Genomic DNA, 19,706 nt, shown 5'->3' on the forward strand with positions numbered 1-19,706 from the left:
GTTAGAATTCATTGAGTTGTAATCATTATTATCTGAAGTTAGGAACCAGACTCACACTCAGAAAATAAGAATAAAATAAAAGAGAAAGAGAAACAAAAAACAGATGAATAAAACAAGAAAACAAAAAAAAGCTCAAAACAAAAAAATCATTCACTTCCAGGATTTTCTCTGGATTCTCTAGTAGACATCCTATGGAGATAATATTCCGAGTCATGCTACTGTTTCCCCTCAAACCAAGCACTGAATTATGCCAGAGCATTAGAGAACCTTAAATGCCTGCCTTTAGAGTAGACTAACTGGGCTAATCTCAGTCCAAGCAATTTCTATGTGTCTGCTCCCAGGTAGAATCTGCTGAAGGTAACCAGCAGCTGTTTTGGTTCTGTCTCATCCGACTTGACTCCAGAATGGCTCCTGGCCAATCTCTCCCTACTGCAGAATGACTCAACCCTTCTCCAGTCTCTGCCAGACAGTACAGGCCTCTATGTCTGCTGCTCCTCACCTTCTCTGCTGAGTCTCTCTCCAAAGACCACTGTGATCACTAGCTGCCACTGTTACCATGAACAAGTGTCCCCAGGTTCAAACATCTCCCCTGGCTAGTGTTGATGATTTCCTGGTTTTGCAATAACTAATATAAGCTTCAATGCCAGTACAATACCCAAAATTCATATTTCCTGCCCTCTATTAGCTATTTTTAGTTTCTGAATAGTGTGTAAAATATGCACACATAGTGGTACTTCTGTTCTGTAGATTTTGGTACTTCTACACTACAAAGATACTTTTGATAGAACTGTGGGGCCTGGTGGCAGCTGAAAAGATAAGAAACATTGAATATAACTTCTCTTTATTTTGAGAATGAGGGGACAGACACCCCCGATCCCCTGGGAGTCGGCAATCTCTCCGTGGAACACATGAAGTGAGGCACATAAGGAGCCTTGGTTTGGGGTGGAACCTAAGGGGGCATTAGGGATGCACAGGTAGCCCACTGGTCTTTGTTTGGTACCATACATAAATTCCTAGGGGAGGGGGAGATAGGAGCTCCTTGGCTTTACTGGCTACGCTGTCCTGTCTGGGCCAAAACTCTTTCATTTTCTTGTACAAAATGACAACAAAAATGGAAATCATATGCAATATGAAATATGTTTTCTTCTGTATAGTATTACAACTTGTAAATTTCCACAGACCCCTCCATGCTGTGTTCCTGTTCTGGGTGGGTCACCCACCCCCCTTTTTCTGTTCCTTCTTATCTGAGCTCATATAGATAAGTTAAACACCAGCCTTGTACCCCCCCCCACCTTTTATCAGAGACATATTCTGCACCTACCCTCAGCCTAAGGCAACCCAACATCCCATTTTCTGAGGCCACTGTGCTCCAGATGTCCCTTGTTAAATTCCCTGGACTCCCAACCTATCTTGCAAACCTCCACACTGTTGTGTGGCTTTCGCAAATAAAGGATGTGCCCCCATTATCTCAGCATGCAGAGGTTGTCAGTTTCCACTGCTCCCTACGTGGCAGCATACCAGCTAAAATAAAGCACTTCTATTTCTTCAAAAATGTCTTGCCTCATTCTGAGCCACATTTGGGGTCTCATTTTGGGAACAACATTTGGGGTCTCGTCCAGAATGGACTGAGGCCATCCTGAGTCCCCCTTTCAGCTAGACCCCCTTTTAGGCTTCACTCAACCATCAGCCTCACAACTTGACTTGAAGGACCTCTGTACGTACATTTTGAGACTTCCAGTCTGCATTTGACTTTGTGGGAGTTAGAAGCCCTCCCAATTAGGAACATTGTTTTCTCAATTTGCCTCTTTGTAGAGAACTTTTCTTTATAAGGAGTATTTGTCTATTCTCATGTGGCAGATTAAGCAGCCTTAAGGGGCCTTTTGGTTGGAAGGCATATTTTACCATCCTCTTAGAGACCAAAAAGCCTTAGATACTGGTACTATTATGTGTCTTGTCTGCGTCTTTTGTGTTTTCAGTGTCAGTGTCATTTGTGTCCTTCTAACAGAACATTTTTCTTTACAAAACATGGGGCAAGGAAATTCAACCACCTCTCTTGATCCATTAATGCTTTTTTTTAAACCATTTTAAGGACTTTAAACAGATAGCTTGAGGCTATAGAGAACCAGTTCACCCAGTGTCTGTGTCTCACTAGAATGGCCTCAGGGGGTGCTGGGTTGATCACTTGAAGGTTCTTTTGACATGCCTCTCACAGAGGTGGCCTGGAGATATGTCTTTGGCTCCCCTTCCCACCCTGACCAAATTGTTTACATACAGGTTTCAATTGATCTCATATATGATTCTTCCCCTTGGATAAAGAAATATACACAGGCTTCTTTGCAACAGCCTTGGAACTCCACACTGCTGGCATCGTTGAAGGAAAAACTGAAACCAACAGTTCCAGTCTTAGAGGTAGATACCAAAGGAACCTTGCCCCACCTCCTTAGTGCCCGAGGGGTTACTGATCCCCTCAAGATGAGGAGCCCACTTCACCTGAGTGATCCTCTCCGGCACTCAGTCCCATTTGAGCCTGGAGTCACTACAGTCTGGTCTTCCTGGATTCCTCCTCTGCCACCCCTGCCTTGCTCCCACTCTGAGAAGACCCCAGCCCTGAAGACCCAGTACACCTTGTCCCCTTCTCTACTTCTGATCTCTATAACTGCAAGGGGCAAAACCCACCTTTCTCTAAGGACCCTAAAAGCCTTATTTCATTGAATCCATCTTTTCCACTCACAGAACCACTTGGAATAACTGGTAGCAGATTTTGCAAGTTCTTTTTACAGCTGAAGAAAGGGATCGCATGCAGTCACTGGGAAGAAAGGCAATTCATGACACCAATGGAGCCCTTCTTCTGACCTGGCATGCTTAACCTTATTTTCCCCTTGACCTGACCCTACTGGAATCCCAACACAATGGGAGGTCAGGAGTCTGTGGAACAGTATCGCCAGTTATACCTTTAAAGTTGCATTCCATAATTCCTTTAAAGTTCAATTAAAGTTGCAACTAGAAAACTTTCCAACCTATGCAAGGTCTCAGAGGTAAGGCAATTGGTTAATGAATCCCCTGTGGGTTTTCTGGAAAAGTTACAGGAGGCCTATTGCATTTACACTCCCATTGACCCTGTGGAACCAGAGAATGCAAGGGCCATAAATATAGCCTTTGTGATGCAGTCAGCCCCAGATAGTCAAAGAAAATTGTAGAAACTAGATGGATTTGAGGGGATGCATCTTAGCCAGTTATTAGAAATTGCTCATATAGTGTTTGAGAATCGTGAAGAACTTAGAGACCAGAAGCTGACTAAAGTATTAGAACTTTTAAGTGAAAAGGTGACTAAGAAGAAGGAAAAGTCCCAGCCACATTTTGATAAGTGTGCCTATTGCAAGGAGATGGGACATTGGTGAAAAAACTACCCCAAACTGAAATCAAAATTAGAGAAATTGGCAAAGGCCTTACTGTCTCACAATTAGAGATGTCAAGGCTCTCATGCTCCCCTGGAGCCCAGGCTAACTTTGTCTGTGGGGTGCCAACCAATTGATTTCTTGGTGGATTCTGGGGCCACCCACTCAGTATTAACATGGCCCATAGGAACTCCTATGGGGGACAAACTAAAAGTATTAGGAGCCACTGGCATTGCAAAAGTTTACCTGAAGTTCCAGTCTCAGTTAGCCTGACCAGGACAAAAGACCATTTCTCATGAATTCCTATGAGTCCCAGAATGTCCATACCCCTTACTAAGTCAAGACCTCTTACACAAATTAAAGGTTCATCTCAGTTTTGAAACAGCCACTTCAACAGTGCAAATAGATTATAGCCCACTTGAAACCTCCAGTACCACAAAGGTTCTAGCCCTATACCCTGAAAGAGAAGGACATTTGCTATTGGAAAGCCCAAAAATCTTGAATAACAATAGCCAGTTAGAAAAATGTATGCAAGAAATCCCCCAGGGTGTAGGCAGAACATAACCCTCCTGATTTAGCAATAAACCAAGTCCCTATGGTAAATGAGCTTATACCAAAAACCTCTCCCATTCGACTCAAGCAATATCCCATCAACCTGAAGGCCCACCAGTGCATTGTAAAACATATACTAAGGCTGAAAGAACATGGTATATTGAAATATTGTGTTTCTCCTTGGAATACCCCCCTGTTGCCAGTCCAGAAGCCAGGAACCCAGGACTAACCACCAGTACAGGATCTCAGAGAGGTAAACAAAAGGATTGTAACCTTCCACGTGATTGTGCCTAACCCCTATACTTTGTGGAGTTTACTGAACCCAGAATGAACTTGGTATTCTGTATTGGACTTGAAAAATACCTTCTTCACTGTGCCTATTGCCCCGGTGAGTCAAACCATTTTTGCTTTTGAGTGGACTGACCCCATCACAGGGGTCTCTGAACAATTGGATTGGACATGCCTGCCACAGGTTTCAAAAATGTGCCCACTATATTTGATGAAGCTCTAGCCAGAGACCTTCTGGGCTACAGAGTGGATTTTCCCAAATTGACTCTCTTGCATTATGTAGATGACCTCTTGGTGGCAACCAACACCAATGAAAATTGTAAAAGTGCCCCCAGGCTTATTAGAGGCTCTTGATAAACTGGGTTATAAGGTCTCAGCAAAGAAAGCTCAGTTATGTCAAAAAAGGTGACCTATTTGGGCTACCTGATTCATGAAGGGAAAGGTATTCTCTCCCCTCAGTGGATACAGGCTATTCGAAAAATTCCCACCCCTACAACTGAAAAGCAAGTGAGAGAATTTCGGGGGGTGGTGGGATACTGTCAACTCTGGATTATCAACTTTGCTGAGATAGCTCAGCCATTATATGATTCACTGAGAGGAGTCACACAAGACCCTCTAGAATGGACAGGCTCACAGGTCCATGATTTCAGTCAACTAAAAATGGTTCTAACTGAGGCACCATCCCTCATGTTCTAAACTTGCAAAAACCCTTTTTCCTTTATGTGGATGAAAAATGAAGAATTGTAAAAGGAGCTTTAACCCAGAGCCTTGGACCATGGCAAAGACGTATCAACTATGCCTCCATAAGACTAGATAATGTGGTGGCCGGGTGACCACCATGCCTGCAAGTGGTCGCCTCGGTAGCCCTACTGGTTAAGGAAGCTCAAAAACTAACTTTTGAGCAAAAACTCACAATTGTCTCCTCTTATTCACTGGAGACCCTCATTAAATCTGCCCCCACCCAGACTGGTGGCTGTCAAGCTCTTGAGATTTGCACTATCAGGCATTGCTCCTGGATCTGGCTACCATCAATTTCAGGGAAACAGCTGGCCTGAATTCAACAACCCTGCTGCCTGATGATGACCCCATTTTTCATCTTCATGATTGCACTGAGATTATAGAGTACCTCACCGACTTTACCTGACTTGACAGATGAAGCCCTACCTGGGGTCTCCTCCTATTTTTCTGATAGGAGCAGTTATATCCATCAAGGTAAGTGGGTTGCAGGAGCTGTTGATACCACAGACTCTCAAGTTCTATAGGAACACACTCTAGAACCTGGCACCTCAGCTCAGAAGGTTGAACTTGTGGCGCTGACTGAGGCCCTAAAATCGTCAGAAGAAAAGGACATAAATATCTAAACTGATAGCAGGTATTCATTCATCATTGCTCATGTCCATGGGGCCATTTATCAGGAACACGTCTTTCTAAATTCAGGGGGCCAAAAGATTAAAAATGCCCCCAGATACTGGACTTGTTGTATGCCATTTAGCTACCAAGGAAAGTGTCCATTATTCATTGAAAGGCCCACCAAAAGGGAGAAGACCTCATTACATGTGGGAACAACTTGGCAGATGTCAATGCATGGGAAGCAGCCATAAAATCAATGGGGATTGATACAGCCTGACATTGTTGTTGATTCCACCTACCCTGTCAGAACCTGTGCACACTTACATGTGGCAACACAACTTCAAGAAAAAGCCAATATCCCAGGAGGCTGGTATCAACTGCCTGATAAACAAGTTCTCCTTCCAAAGATTTTAGGATGGGAACTCCTTGAGCAGGCTCACCAATCAGCTCATCTGGGAGGATCCAAACTGGCTGCCCTATTTTGAGACAGGTTCTTTATTCCTCAATTGTCAAGGCTTGCACAGTCAATAAGTTCAAGGTGCCCACAATACCAGCTTGTAAATCCTAAGTGACCTCAACAAACAGAGACCACCTGTTATCGAGGAACTATGCCTGGAGAACATTGGGAAATAGACTTTACTAAAATGGGAAAACCTAGGCTCTATGCACACGAGCATTTGCTAGTAATGGCTGACACTTTCACTGGCTGGACTGAGGCTTTCCCCACTAAGTCAGAGTCAGCATTAATTGTAGTTAAAAACTTTTATATGAAGTTGTACCTCATTTGGCTTTCCCTTATCCATGGCATCTGACAAAGGCCCGGCTTTTATACTTCAAATAACTCAAAAATTAGCTCAGGTTTTACAGATTAGTTGGAAGCTTCATTGTGCCTACCGGCCTCAAAGTTCAGGGTAAAGTAGAAAAGATGAACCAGACCCTAAAGACTGTAATAACCAAAATGCCCTTAGAAACTGGTGAGAACTGGGTGAGTCTCCTTCCTTTTGCTTTCTGGTGTGCGCGTTGTACTCCCTATGTTGTAGTGATTTCCCCTTTTGAAGCTCTATATGGAAGACTCCTCCCCTCTTATTCCTAAAATCTCTGAGGAAAAACTAGCAGAAATGACTAACCAGGATCTTATTAAGCCCCTCCAGGCCCTCCAGCCAACTCTGGCATCCATCCATTGGTTGTTCCCACAGCAGCACCCTCCTCTGAGACGACTCCACCTAGGGATCAGCAACCAATTGCAGAACCAGGAGCACTGGTCCTCATCAAAAGGCACCATCTAGAATCACTCACACCTTGCTGGGAAGGCCCCTACACCATAGCCCTCAGCACCCCAACTGGTGTCAACATTGCTGGAAAGACTGCCTGGATTCATCATTCCCACATCAAGCTGGCACCTCCCTCAGAGGATCAACTTACAGATAAGTGGATTGCAACCCTCTTTTAGGACCCCTTAAAGTTTAAAATCACCAGATGTGCTTGATGTGGCTGTATATTCTAGTCTGTCTGATCCCTGCAGTTTCACTTCACAAACCTCAGCATATCTTCTATTTTGGGACCTGGAAAATAGTGGATTATAACACAGGTTAACTCCTGGAAGCCAATTCCACCATCCATGGAATAATTAAAGTAGATTTATGTTCCCTGTTGAATAACATCCCAACAAGGATTAGACATAAGAGGATGTTGTTAGGTCAGCACGCCATGCAATATGATCAACTGCTAATGGGAGGAAAACCAATCATTCCTTGTAGAGACTTAAATATCCAAAAAAATTAAGATCCATCAGTTGGTATCTCTGCCCTCAGTTCCAGTACTGTGGTGAAGTTGTTGACTCATCCAACACAACGTACTGTCCCTATGCTGACAGTACAGAATTCTTTTGTTATGCCTGGGAGATACTATAGAAAAGTTAGAAGATTCTTTGAGACACTAGTTGAAATGGTTTTGCACAACAGACAAGGACTATATCTCTTTTTCCTTAAGAAAGGGGGCCTGTGTCTAGCTCTAGGTGAAACTTGCTGCCTGTATGTAAATCATTCAGGTGTTATTAGGCAAAATTTACCAACACTAAAAAGGAGATTACAGGAAAGGGAGCAAGCTGTTTCTCACTAGTCAGAATTGGTTTAAACTATGGGTCTCATTCTTACTATGGTTGGCCACCCTCTTGACCGGGGCAGCAGGCCCTTTACTAATGCTCCTGTTACTAGTAACTATTGGACATTGTGTAATCAACAAATTAGTCTCATATGTGCAAAGAAGAATGCAATCTGTAAAATTAATGATTTAAAGAAACCAAGGATATAAATTGGTACCTAGGGAATAAAATCAAGGATTTGACTCCTTGCAATATAATCTGTGGGGAATGTTATAACTTGTAATTTTCCACAGATCACTCCATGCCATGTTTCAATTCTGTATGCATTTCCCATCCCCCTTTTTCTGTTCCTTCTTAGCTAAGCTCATATAGATAAGTTAACTGCCAGCCTTCTACCTCCCCCACCCCTTTTATCAGAGAAACATTCCAGACCTAGCCCTCAGCCCAGTGCAGTCCAACACCCCATTTTCTGAGATCACTGTGCTCCAGATGTCACTTGTAAAACTCCTAGGAATCCCACCCTATCTTGCAAACCTCCACCCTGTTTTGTGTTTTTTGCCAATAAAAGCTGTGCAGCCCACTCTCTTAGCATGCAGAGGTTGTCAGTCTCCATTGCTTCCTGCATTGCTGGATACCAGTTAAAATAAAGGACTTCTTCTTGAAAAATGTTTTGCCTTGTTCTGAGCCACATTTTGGGTCTCATTTTGGGGCACAACATATAGCTTCTTTTATAAAAATGGGCAATAGCACTCACAGTTAGAAACAAACACAGAAACAGACACACACACACACATACACACACACACACTCACACACAAAGTGTAGTTAAGCTAATGAAACACTAGCTCATTAAGTCCAATTTGAATAGGGTAAAATTTTTTCCAGATTTTCCTACTCAGAATATTGAACAAGTTTCTTCATTTGATACACTGTAGAAACTCCTCATTCCATTAAGAAATTGTCAGCCTTGTAGGAAAATTTTGAACCATTTTCCATGTCATTCTGTTTCTGCAGCAAAGCCTTTTAATTCAGGCAACCAGCATGGCTGATGGGAGGTGGGGGACTGCTGCTTTTGCTTCTAACTCAGCCATAGAGCTGTGTTAGAGTTTAATAGGCAAAAATTTGTCCAGGTTCTTGTGTACAAATGGAAGAGAACTGCCTGGCATACACCTCATGCTTAGTAGTAAGTTGCTCTTTATTGATATCACAGGATGACAGTATCAAAAATAGGATGAATTACAAGTGTAAAAAGGAAAACAAAGAGAAACAGCAATCTTTAATGATTCTGGGATACGGTACTTAAGGATTCAGATCCAGATGTCTTCCAGAGTTGTGAGACAAGGCTAATCCTTGTGCCTGTTGTGGCAATCAGATATATTTGGGCCACGTACATCCCACTGTGGTCAGATGCCTCTAAATCTGTTTTGTGTTTTACTAGTGTTGATGATTTGCTGACTCAGAGACCAATAGGTGCTAACGTAAGATATCAGTCATATTGTGTTTAGAGTTGAATGGAGGAAAGGTAATGGGTCACACAATTTCGCTATTTGTTGCTTCTCTACTACCACTTTCAGCACTTGTGCCTCCTGGGTAGATAATTAATTTACTGTTTTGTTGTATTCACATAACAGTTGAAAATGTCATAATATACCTTCACTTGTAAGTCGAGGATGTGTGACACACAACTTTGGATGGTAAAGGTAAGTTGGTGCCTCTGGCGAACTTTGGCAGGCCATTACATGCTTTCCAACTGCAGTTGGTGACTTCCTTGCTTCAAAGGCCTGTAAAGTTATGAGAAATTCTTCTTTATTTTCTGTCATATATTTTCTTATAAATAAGCAGTCAAACAGGTGATGTCTTCAAAATAATCTTTTGCTAGTAATGTTTGATAAGCATTAATCCCCATATAATTGGGACCACTGCACAGAGAGATGAAATAGGAGCACATCAGTCTTAAAGATATCACAACTATGATACACGCTGAAAAAATGAACAAACATTCTCTGTCTTACCTCCTAATGCTTAAAAGCTGGTTTCTGATTCTTACAAGAGAGTTAATATAGCCCCATATCTCAATGTTTGCCCCTCAGCCACTTAAGCTACAATTCTTGCTTGGTTCCCCTCTAGAATTGCAAGGAAAACCTTCTTTTGGTAAATCTGTACATTCAGTTTAATTTCTATCTCTATAAAGCACTTGGCACTAAGTCACTGTAACATACATTTGTACTCAAAGTAGCTGAGAAGACCTGTGCTAGCCCTGAAAAATTTTAGACCCTAATTCACCTTTTTCCATTCATCTCACAGTGAGGAAATTTAACTTTGTAAATTATTTTCTATGTTTTTTGTTGTTCATTTGAGGCAGTGATAGAAAGTCATAATTTTTAATCTCCACATTTAATTTACAAGATAGTAATTATTTATATTTTTGGAAAGAAATCAGTTCACATTTGGATTTTCTCCCTTGTGGAATGAGGAGTGAATCAGAAGCAATCAGGATGGCTCCTACACAGGCAGAAAGTCAGGTATGGACAGCTCAGGAAGCTGGGTTGTGAAAATTTTGACACAGAATTTAATAATAAAAATTCCTTTTATCTTTTTTTAAAATTTTGTTTATGTTTTATTTTCTTTAATGGGGAGGGGAGAATGGAAGAGAAATAAAGCTAGAGGAGGATAATGTCAAAAAGTTTTTCCCACAATATCTAAGAACCATAGTTCTTTTCAAGATATATACACACTGAGTGAATTATTTTATCCCATTATCAACACTGTCATCCTGCTTCAGGGGAAAAAGTGAGATTTCTATGTGTGAGGACACAAGGATAGGATGCATGTATGCCAAATATCCACAAAAGCCAAGTAGTAAGCTTAGCCAAAGAAGCACTTGCCTTGTAAGTACCAGGTTGTGAGTTCAACCCATGGTAAAGAGAGAGAAACAGAGACAGAGACTGAGAGACAGACAGACCCTGAGAGAGACAAAGAGAGAGAGACAGAGACACAACACCTTTAGTACTTTTGTTGTATAATTAATATATAGGTTGTTATCTCATATTTACATGATTAAAGATTTACATAACCAGTAAATAAGTGGTTACCTGCGTTAAAAAATGATGAAACAAATGTTTCCAAATCTGTACTTGTTCAAGACAAGTGGAATCATAACCTTAGACGTTGTTAGAAAGCTCAGAGCCATTAAAGTGGTTCCATACAACATGAGATTTTTGCAAAAGTCAAAACTTTGAGATGGAATCTCCTGTTTTATCTTCGAACTTATACTCCTTATTTTCAGGACAGCATAGAAACATGTATTCTGTCCTTGCAACCATTAAATGTTCACAGTGAGAGAGCTCTTTTTGAAATTTGTAATGTGAATTTGCAAACACCCATGTTTTAGTGCAGTTATAAGGAATAAAATTTGCTTCATCAACATGGATTACTCTGGAATACCCTAAATGATTCTACATTTAATTTCCTTTCTTCGCCATTTTCTTAAATCTGAGCATTTTCCTCTCCTTTTTCTCCAGGAACGTGATTGGATTGCCCCCTCAGAGGCACAGGGTGTTTTTTTTACTCTACCTCTGCAGGGATGTGCTGCAGTGCTTATGTTGCATGTCAGTGTCACTGGGCTAGGACAACATGAGCACAGACATGCATCATGTGATTGTCCTTTGGTTTCAACAGGCTGAGTTGTGGGTCATTTATTTCTCCCATCCCCTATGTTAATTAGTGACATTATACATCCATTGTGTCCACTACCTGAATGGGCCTAAAGTAATCAGCAAACCCTGAAATTTTTGCCAGTTTTGACTCTAACATACAGAAATAGAATGAGGAGTCAAACAACTGTTTAAAGTAAGATTAAGATTTATTTACAGAAAAATTAGAGGGAGTGATAATAAACCACTTTGAGAAGTGGGTGCACATAGGTGAGTGATGGCAAGGAAAGCCAGGAATTAGTCTTGCAATTATGGAGTGAAGTTTGTGGTCCCTCCCTCTGAGGGTAGCTCCACTCCACAAGTTTGTCTTCCTCATTGCTAGGAGTTTTGGTTTTAATTTGGAATTGACATTGAAAAAAATCACTGTGCACAATAATATAAAAGCCAGATTTCAGCATGCATGATACACTACTCCTAAATTCTTAAGATCCCATCTCCTTTTTCTGACCTTAAGAGGAGGTCCCATCTCTTCCTAGAGAGGCATAATCCAGGGTTTCCTCATAGAAGAGTGAAATCTCCAGATTACCCTATCAAGTCTTGGTTCACTGGAAGCAAATGTGCTTCCAGCACAGATCAATTTGTTTTGAAACATATAATCTTATTACTTTGGTTTGATTTTTGTTGTTTATCAGTCTTTCTTGCTGCTTCATTTTTCTTTTCTATGTCTTTTTTCTCTTCTGATTCCAGAAGACTGGTAGAAATTACTTCTCTAGATCTATGAGGGATGAAAATATTTTGATTGGAATTGAATTAAAACTCTATAACAATTTTCAGACAATGTCCATTTTCAGAATGTTTTTTTTCTTTGTATCCATGAATGGGAATGTCCTTCCATTTTCTGAAATCCTCTTTGATATCATTTTCAGAGTATTGCGATTTTCACTGAATAGTTCTTTTACTTTCTTCATTAGATTGAATCCTAAGTATTTCATTCTTTTGGATACTATAGTGAAACGTATGGTCTCCCTAATTTCGTTCTCAGTGAGTTTGGTGTTTTTGTACAGGAATGCTATTGACTTTTGAGTGTTGACCTTGTATGCAGTTGTATTACTGAATTCAGTTATTATATCTAGAAGTCTTTCATGGGCATTTTGCAGATCTTCTATGTTGAGTTACATACCATTTGCCAATAATGATAATTAACATCTTCCTTTCCAATCTTTATTCATTTTACTTCTCCTTCTTCTCTAATTGATCAAATGTTTCCAGAACTATAGTGAGTAAGAGTGGTGACAATGGACATCTTTGTCTTGTTCCTTAGTTTAGGATGAAAGTTTTCAGTTTTTGTCCATTTAGTAAGTTGTTGACTCTTGGTCTGTCATACTTGACTTTTATCATATTGAGGTAAATACAACTTTTACCAATATTCTGTAGGGTTTTTAAAAAATTTTGTATGAGTGTTGGAATTTTTAAAAGATTTGTCTGCATCTATTGAGCTGATCTTGTGGTTCTCATCTTTGGCTCTGTTGATATGGTGTATTATGTTCATTGATTGATATATGTTAAACCACACCTGCAATCTTGTAATGAGTCCCACTTGATGTTAGTTTATAATTTTATTGATCACTTGCTTAATTCTTATTGTCAAAATTTTATTGATGATTTCTGCATCAATTTTCATTAGGGATATTGGCCTGTAGTTCACTGTTTTGATTGGGTCTCTTTCTGATTTTGGTCATAGCGTAATACTCGCTTACAGAAATGAGTTCAGGATACATATATACCTTTCAATTTCATTGAAGATTTTGAGAATTATTGGCATTAAGCTTTCTCTAAATTTCTGTAGAATTCAGAAGGCAACCCATCAGGACATGGGCTTGTCTTTGTTAGCATTTTAATTACATTTTCAATTTCATTAACTGAAATTAGGTTATTCAACAGTTTTAACCATTATTCTTTAACATTTTTGATTCACATATTTCTGGGAATTGGTCCTTCAATAGAGTGTCTTTCAGTACTCTGTACTGTTGCTTTCATGGGCATGAATTTTTTCAAGTTTTCATTGTCAGGTAACTGTCTTATTTCTCTATTAATTTTCAAAGATAGTTTTACAGTTTTTTTCTGGACTTATAATGCTTCACTCCAAATCTTCTGGACTTGAAGGGAGTGCATAACCTTCTGGATCTAGAGGGTTACTCTACACATGTCCCCAGAGTGTGGTGCTTCTGGGGCCTTGCAGCTGATTGCAAGATGTCCAGTGCCTTGGAACACATGGCAACCTTGAGAACACCTCTGGTGCTTAGACTGGGAACTTGTGCCTCGCTGGGGGAAGTTATGAATATGCGATGGATGCCTGAACCATAGTTCATGGTGCCTTGTGCTCTGACGGGTGGAGCTCAAATGCTGCCGGATCCACTGGACACTCCCTAATGGGTGTCTCTGGGGCTCTGGGATGGATTCGTCTAGGTATATTTTTTCTTATGAGGCTGGATTGGCATTCAACTAATGGCCTATGCTGTGAAATTGCAAAAAAAGCTAGCAAGTATACACTCCCATTGTGTGACATGGGGAGAATTGTGCCTGGCTGGGGGAATTTCAGAGCTAGCACAACCCAAGAAGCATCTCTGGTCATACCTCTAGAATTTGATGCTGCAGAAGTCTTTCACCTGCCTGTAAGGAGTTCACAGTCTTTGAACTACCTACATGCAACTTTGATGTGTTGGAACTTGACTCTCTCTCTTTTTCTTTTTTTTCTTTTTCTTTTCTTTTCTTTTCTTTTCTTCTTTCTTTCTTTCTTTGATCCTTCCATTCTTCCTTGTATTCATTCTTAATCTCTTCCTTACTTCTTGCCTTGCTTTTGATTTTTTGAGATGCAATCTTTCTATGTAGCACAGAGAGGACTTGAATTTGCAGTGATCTTACTGCCTCAGCCTCCTGAATGATGGGATTATACAAGTGTGCTAGGGAGTCAAGATTCCTACTAGTTCCTAAAGTGGAACACAAAGAGTTAGCTCATCAATTGGAGAGCTTAGAGCTATGGGAATGCAGCACACAGTGATTTCTAACTCTAGCCTTTATGCTTAGAGGTAGTCTGTGAATATTCAGTGCTTGTAAGTGTTTTAAATCCAGGCCATTTTGCTCTGGAAACTATCATTTTCCCAGAAAAACTGTTTCTTTGTGCATAGTCCATCCATTTCTTGGGGAGTCTGGTATCTACTCCCTTCACATCACCTCTGTGCAACTGGCATTTACAAACATGGGCCTCTTCAGAGAAACTTGTGCCCCTCAAGGCAGACTCACTGGACTCTGTCCTGAATTACCCATTCTTAATTCACAGGAAACAGTAACCACAGTATGTACTGGCCATATTGGCACAGCAACATGCTGATGTTTTCTGTCCCCAGTCCTTCCATCTTCTCCGGAAGAAGATAGAAGGTAGACCAAGAGGCTTCTCTGGTCATGTGGAACAACATATGCATCAAGTACCCCAATGTACATGGAGAAGTGGGGAGGTGAAAGAATTATGCTTCACGAATTGCCTCACAGGACAAACAAGGGATATATGACACAGTAAGTTCACTGTCTGAGATATCATCACAAAATCCTCTCTTCATTTTCCAATTTATTCATCACTATTTGGAACACAGGTCCTAGAATTTGAAGTCAAGCATACCTTATTTTCTTAAATAAAATCTGTATTTTACTATGATGTTTTACATATAAAAATAAGAGCAAAAGTAAAGAATAGAAACAGAGTTTGGATCCCATCATATATTCTGATCAAGTAGAGGTGCACTTGTGACCTACACAAACTATTTCCAAATTTTTGTTGTTGGAAATGTTATTACAATGGAAAGGACTTACAGAAAAAGGAATTCAAACTGAGCATAAATGTACTAAGACTTCATAAAATAACGTGTTATGATTTGCATAGAATATCATTTCAAAACCTCATCTGATTAATGAAGCAGACTTCTAGAATTTGTGAGTGATTCATGGTCCAATGCTGGGATTATGGTGATAAGAACTAGAGAACCCAGCCACACTAGGCTGCACTTTCCTGCCAGGTTTCAGGCCTGCTTAGGATACGACCAGTAACCTTCTCCAGAAGGAAGGGAAACTGGAAACTCAGCTTGTGGCTGGGGTGACTCTGATCACAATTCAGAGCCTGGGAGACTGTGTTAATAGCATCACTCCCAGAGCTCAAGAACCCACCCAGAGCACAGCCACATTAGGCTGCTCTTGCCTGGAAGGTTTCAGGCCTGCCCAGGACATGCCCAGAGTCCTTCTCTGAAACCAGGAACCAGGAACCTCAGCTGGCAGCTGGGTAAGACCACATGCCATCCCGAGCCCAGGACATTGTGTTAAGATCATTGCTCCCAGAGCTCAAGGTCCCACCCAGCCACTCTAAACTTAGCTTGGGAGCTTTTGCAGTCTGAGTAGATTATGCCCAGCAAGCTTCTTCAATTATGGGAGTGGAGAGCAGGTGAAATGAGTTTCAGGGCATTGGTATTTGCCTGGGGAGAGTTTTAGCCCATCATCCACCGTGGGTAGGTGCCTGCCCAGCTATCTGGAACACTGATGGTAGCACAGGAGGGCCTGAGGGCCTGACTACCATGCTCAACAACCTCAATTCAGTCCCAGCAGCTTAGGACATAGGAGATGATTTCCAGCACATCCAGGAAAACCATACAAAAACACTTGAAAGATAGAAATATAGGAAAATGACAAAATGAAGGATCAAAATTAAATCTCAAACCTCCAGCCCCTCACAAGAAACTATAGGTGCCATATACATAGAAGAAAATATATGCCATACACTTGAAATACCTGTAATAATAGCAAACAAAATAAAGAAGCTTTAAAGGAATTCAAATTAGAAATAATTTTCCAGGTAGAAAAGAAATGATAAAAGTAATGAAAGAGATGCTGAACACATCTAAAGAAGACACAGTTAAAAAATTAGAGAAAAAAAAAGAATCCCTGGATGAACAATTTAAGGAACACACAGAATGCATGAAGCAGATTCAAAGAGATATACAGGAAATCAAAAATTCCATCAAAAGTTGTCAAAACCAACTCAACAAAAGTGAAGATAGAATTTCAGACCTCGAAGACAAGGTTGCACCTAGTGAACAGAAAAGGAAAGATTGTTTAAAAAAACAAGGAATCAGGAAATAACAATTCAACACCTGCAAGATGATGCAAAGAAAAACAACATAAGATTAACAGGGATAAATGAAAAAGAAGGAAACAGCACAAATGATATCAAAAAGCTATTCACAGAAGTTATAGCTGAAAATTTCCAAAACATGTCAATGGAAACTAAAATTAGGACTAGAGAAACATACAGAACTCCAAATAGCCATAACCAAAATAAATCTACACCCAGGCATATAATAATAACCATCCGAGAAAGCCAACATAAGAATAGAATACTAAAAGCTGTCAGAGAGAAAAGACAGATCATATGTAAAGAAAAGCGTATCAGAATTACAGCAGATTTCTCAACACAAACAAAGAATTCAAGAAGTGAATGGAGTGAAGTATTTCAGATCCTAAAGGAAAATGATTTTAAACCTAGACTGATGTAGCCTGGAAAACTGTCCTTCAAAATAGTTGGAGAAATAAGACACTTCCACAACAAAGAACAGCTGAAGAAATTCATGATCACCAAGCCAACCCTGCAAAGAATACTGAAAGACAGTTTAGATACACTTAGGAAAAAAACACTAGGCAAAGCAGACAGTTAAACAGAATGGAAAGATAAAGATGCAACAGCAGAAAGATAAAATGTCAACAATAAGCCAACATATAACAGTGATAACAATTAATGTAAATGGTTTCAGTGCCCCAGTTAAAAGAAACAGACTGGCAGAATGGATCAAGAAACAAAATCCAACCATATGCTGCCTACCAGAAACTCATCTAAACCAAAAGTATACTCACAGACTGAAAGTCAAAGGATGGAAAACAATACTTCACGCAACAGGAACCCTAAAAAAAAGTAGTGTAGCTATTCTCTTTGCAGACAATGTGAACTTCAAAACAATAATGATCAGAAGAGATAAAGAAGGTCATTACATACTGGTTAGGGGAAAACTTCAAGAGGAAGAGATAACTGTCAAATATATATGCACCAAATTCCAGAGCACACAGTTATATAAAACAAATATTAACAGAAATGAAAAACCAAATTAACAGGAGACCTTAACACACCATTGAAACCAAGGGACAGATCAACCAAAAAAATCAGCAAAGAAATGACCAAACTGGTTACCTGTCAGAACTGGTAAGTCCAGCGGAGGTGGAGAACCCCATCCCAGGCCGGCAGAACTCTTTCCTTGCCTGGAGGCGAGGCCCTGGCTTCCCGTTGGGATCAGTGGGTCGGGAGGGGGCAGGAAACCTGTCCTAGCCTGGCAAAACTCTCTCCCTTGCGTGGGGGCCAGGCTGTGGCTTCTTGTTGGGATCAGTGAGTCAAGAGGGGACAGGGAACCCTGTCTCAGCCTGGCAGAACTCTCTCCCTTGCATGGAGGCCAGGCCACAGCTTCCTGTTGGGATCAGTGAGTAAGGAGGGGGCAAGGAATCACATCCCAGCCTGGCAGAACTCTCTCACTTGTCTGGGGTGCAGACCATGGCTTCCTGCGAGTAACAGTGAGTCCAGCCAAGCCACAGAACCAGTCCCAGCCTGGCTGACTTCTCTGTCTCACTTGGAACACCACTTGAAGCTCAAAAACATAGGAAAATGACAAAACAAAAGACCCAAATGCAATCTCAAATATCCAGCCCATCCCAAGAAAGCCTAGGAACCACATGCATAGAAGAAAATATATGCCACATCCCTGAAATACCTGAAGTAATAGTAACTGAAATAAAGAAGCAACTCTGGGAAGCCTTAAAGGAATTCAAACGAGAAATAATCTCTTGGGTAAAAGAAGAAATGATAAAAGAAATTAAGGCGATGCTGAACATATCTAAAGAAGACACAGGTAAAAAATTGGAGGACCCAAACAAAAACATAGAATCTCTGGATGAACAAAATAAGAAACAAACAGAATACATAAAGCATATGCAAAGAGATATACAGGAAATCAAAAACTCCACTGGAAGTTGTAAAAACCGCCTCAAAGAATGTGAAGATAAAATCTGACCTCAAAGACAAGATTGCAGCTAGCAAACAGGAAAGGAAAGATCTTTTAAAAATAACAAGAAATAAGGAAATATCAATTCAACACCTGCAAAATGATGCAAAGCAGAACAACATAAGGTTGATAGGGATAAATGAAAAAGAAGGGGACAACATAAAGGATATCAAGAGGACATTTAGAGAAGTAATAGCTGAAAATTTCCCAAACATGAGATTGGAAACTGATATCAAGATCAGTGAAGCATATAGAGCTCCAAATAGCCATAACCAAAATAAAACTACACCCAGACACGTAATAATGGCCATCCCAGAAATCGAACAAAAGACTAGAATATTATAAGCTGTCAGAGAGAAAAGACAGATCACCTATAAAGGCAAACCTGTCAGAACCACAGCAGACTTCTCAGCACAAACAATAAAGTCAAGAAGATCATGGAGTGAAGTATTTCAGATCCTAAAGGAAAATGATTTCCAACCTAGACTGATGTACCCTGCAAAACTGTCCTTGAAAATAGATGGAGAAATGGGATACTTCCATGACAAAGAACAGCTGAAAAACTACATGATCATCCAGCCAACCCTGCAAAGAATACTGAAAGACAGCCTAGATACACTTAGGAAAAAACCACTAAACAAAGCAGACAGTTAAACAGAACAGAAAGATAACATGTCAACAATAAATCAACCTATAACAGTTATAACCATAAATGAAAATGGTCTCAATGCACCAATTAAAACAAAAAGACTAGCATAATGGATCAATGTAGGTAGCAGCTTCGAATAGCTGCTGCTGCCCTGCCCCTCCTGCCTGAGGGCATTTTGTGTGTCAGTCTACATTTCCCATGATCCTCCCCTTGCTTGCAATGCACATGACAAGCAAACTTCCTGTTTCAGCCTGCCTACATTACCCATAATCCTCTCCTGCTTACATCATATAACCGGACTATTAGATTAAGCCTTCTTCCTGCCTTTGGCCCGCCCCCACCCTATATAAGTTGTAGCCATTTTAAAAATAAACGAGACTTGAATGGAATCCCGCCAAGTCTCGGGTATCTCTTTTCTCTTGCCCTTCCCCCATCCCCGATCCCCTCTCCAGGTGAGACCCATGGATTGATCCGCAGGTCGGATCAAGTGGCGACCACGAAGGGACCCCACCTGGCACGAGGGATAATGACGCGGGACCGGTCACAGGAGTAAAGCACTGGCCAGTGTGACTGATT

General features: G+C 40.7%; 1 protein-coding gene across 1 annotated transcript in view; it reads right to left on the reverse strand.

The window, feature by feature from the left end:
- Positions 1 to 8,863: 8,863 nt before the first annotated feature.
- LOC100713932 (zinc finger protein 124-like) overlaps positions 8,864 to 19,706 on the reverse strand; it is a 105,886-nt gene continuing 95,043 nt past the window's right edge. The window contains exon 5 of the mRNA XM_013152689.3: positions 8,864 to 9,467. Coding sequence (XP_013008143.1) covers positions 9,460 to 9,467 — 8 coding nt within the window. The 3' untranslated portion in view covers positions 8,864 to 9,459. The remainder of the gene's footprint in view (positions 9,468 to 19,706) is intronic.

This window comes from Cavia porcellus, unplaced genomic scaffold (genome assembly GCF_034190915.1).
Source record: "Cavia porcellus strain 051 isolate PalLab524CR breed Dunkin Hartley unplaced genomic scaffold, mCavPor4.1 scaffold_23, whole genome shotgun sequence".
Lineage (NCBI taxonomy): Eukaryota > Metazoa > Chordata > Mammalia > Rodentia > Caviidae > Cavia > Cavia porcellus.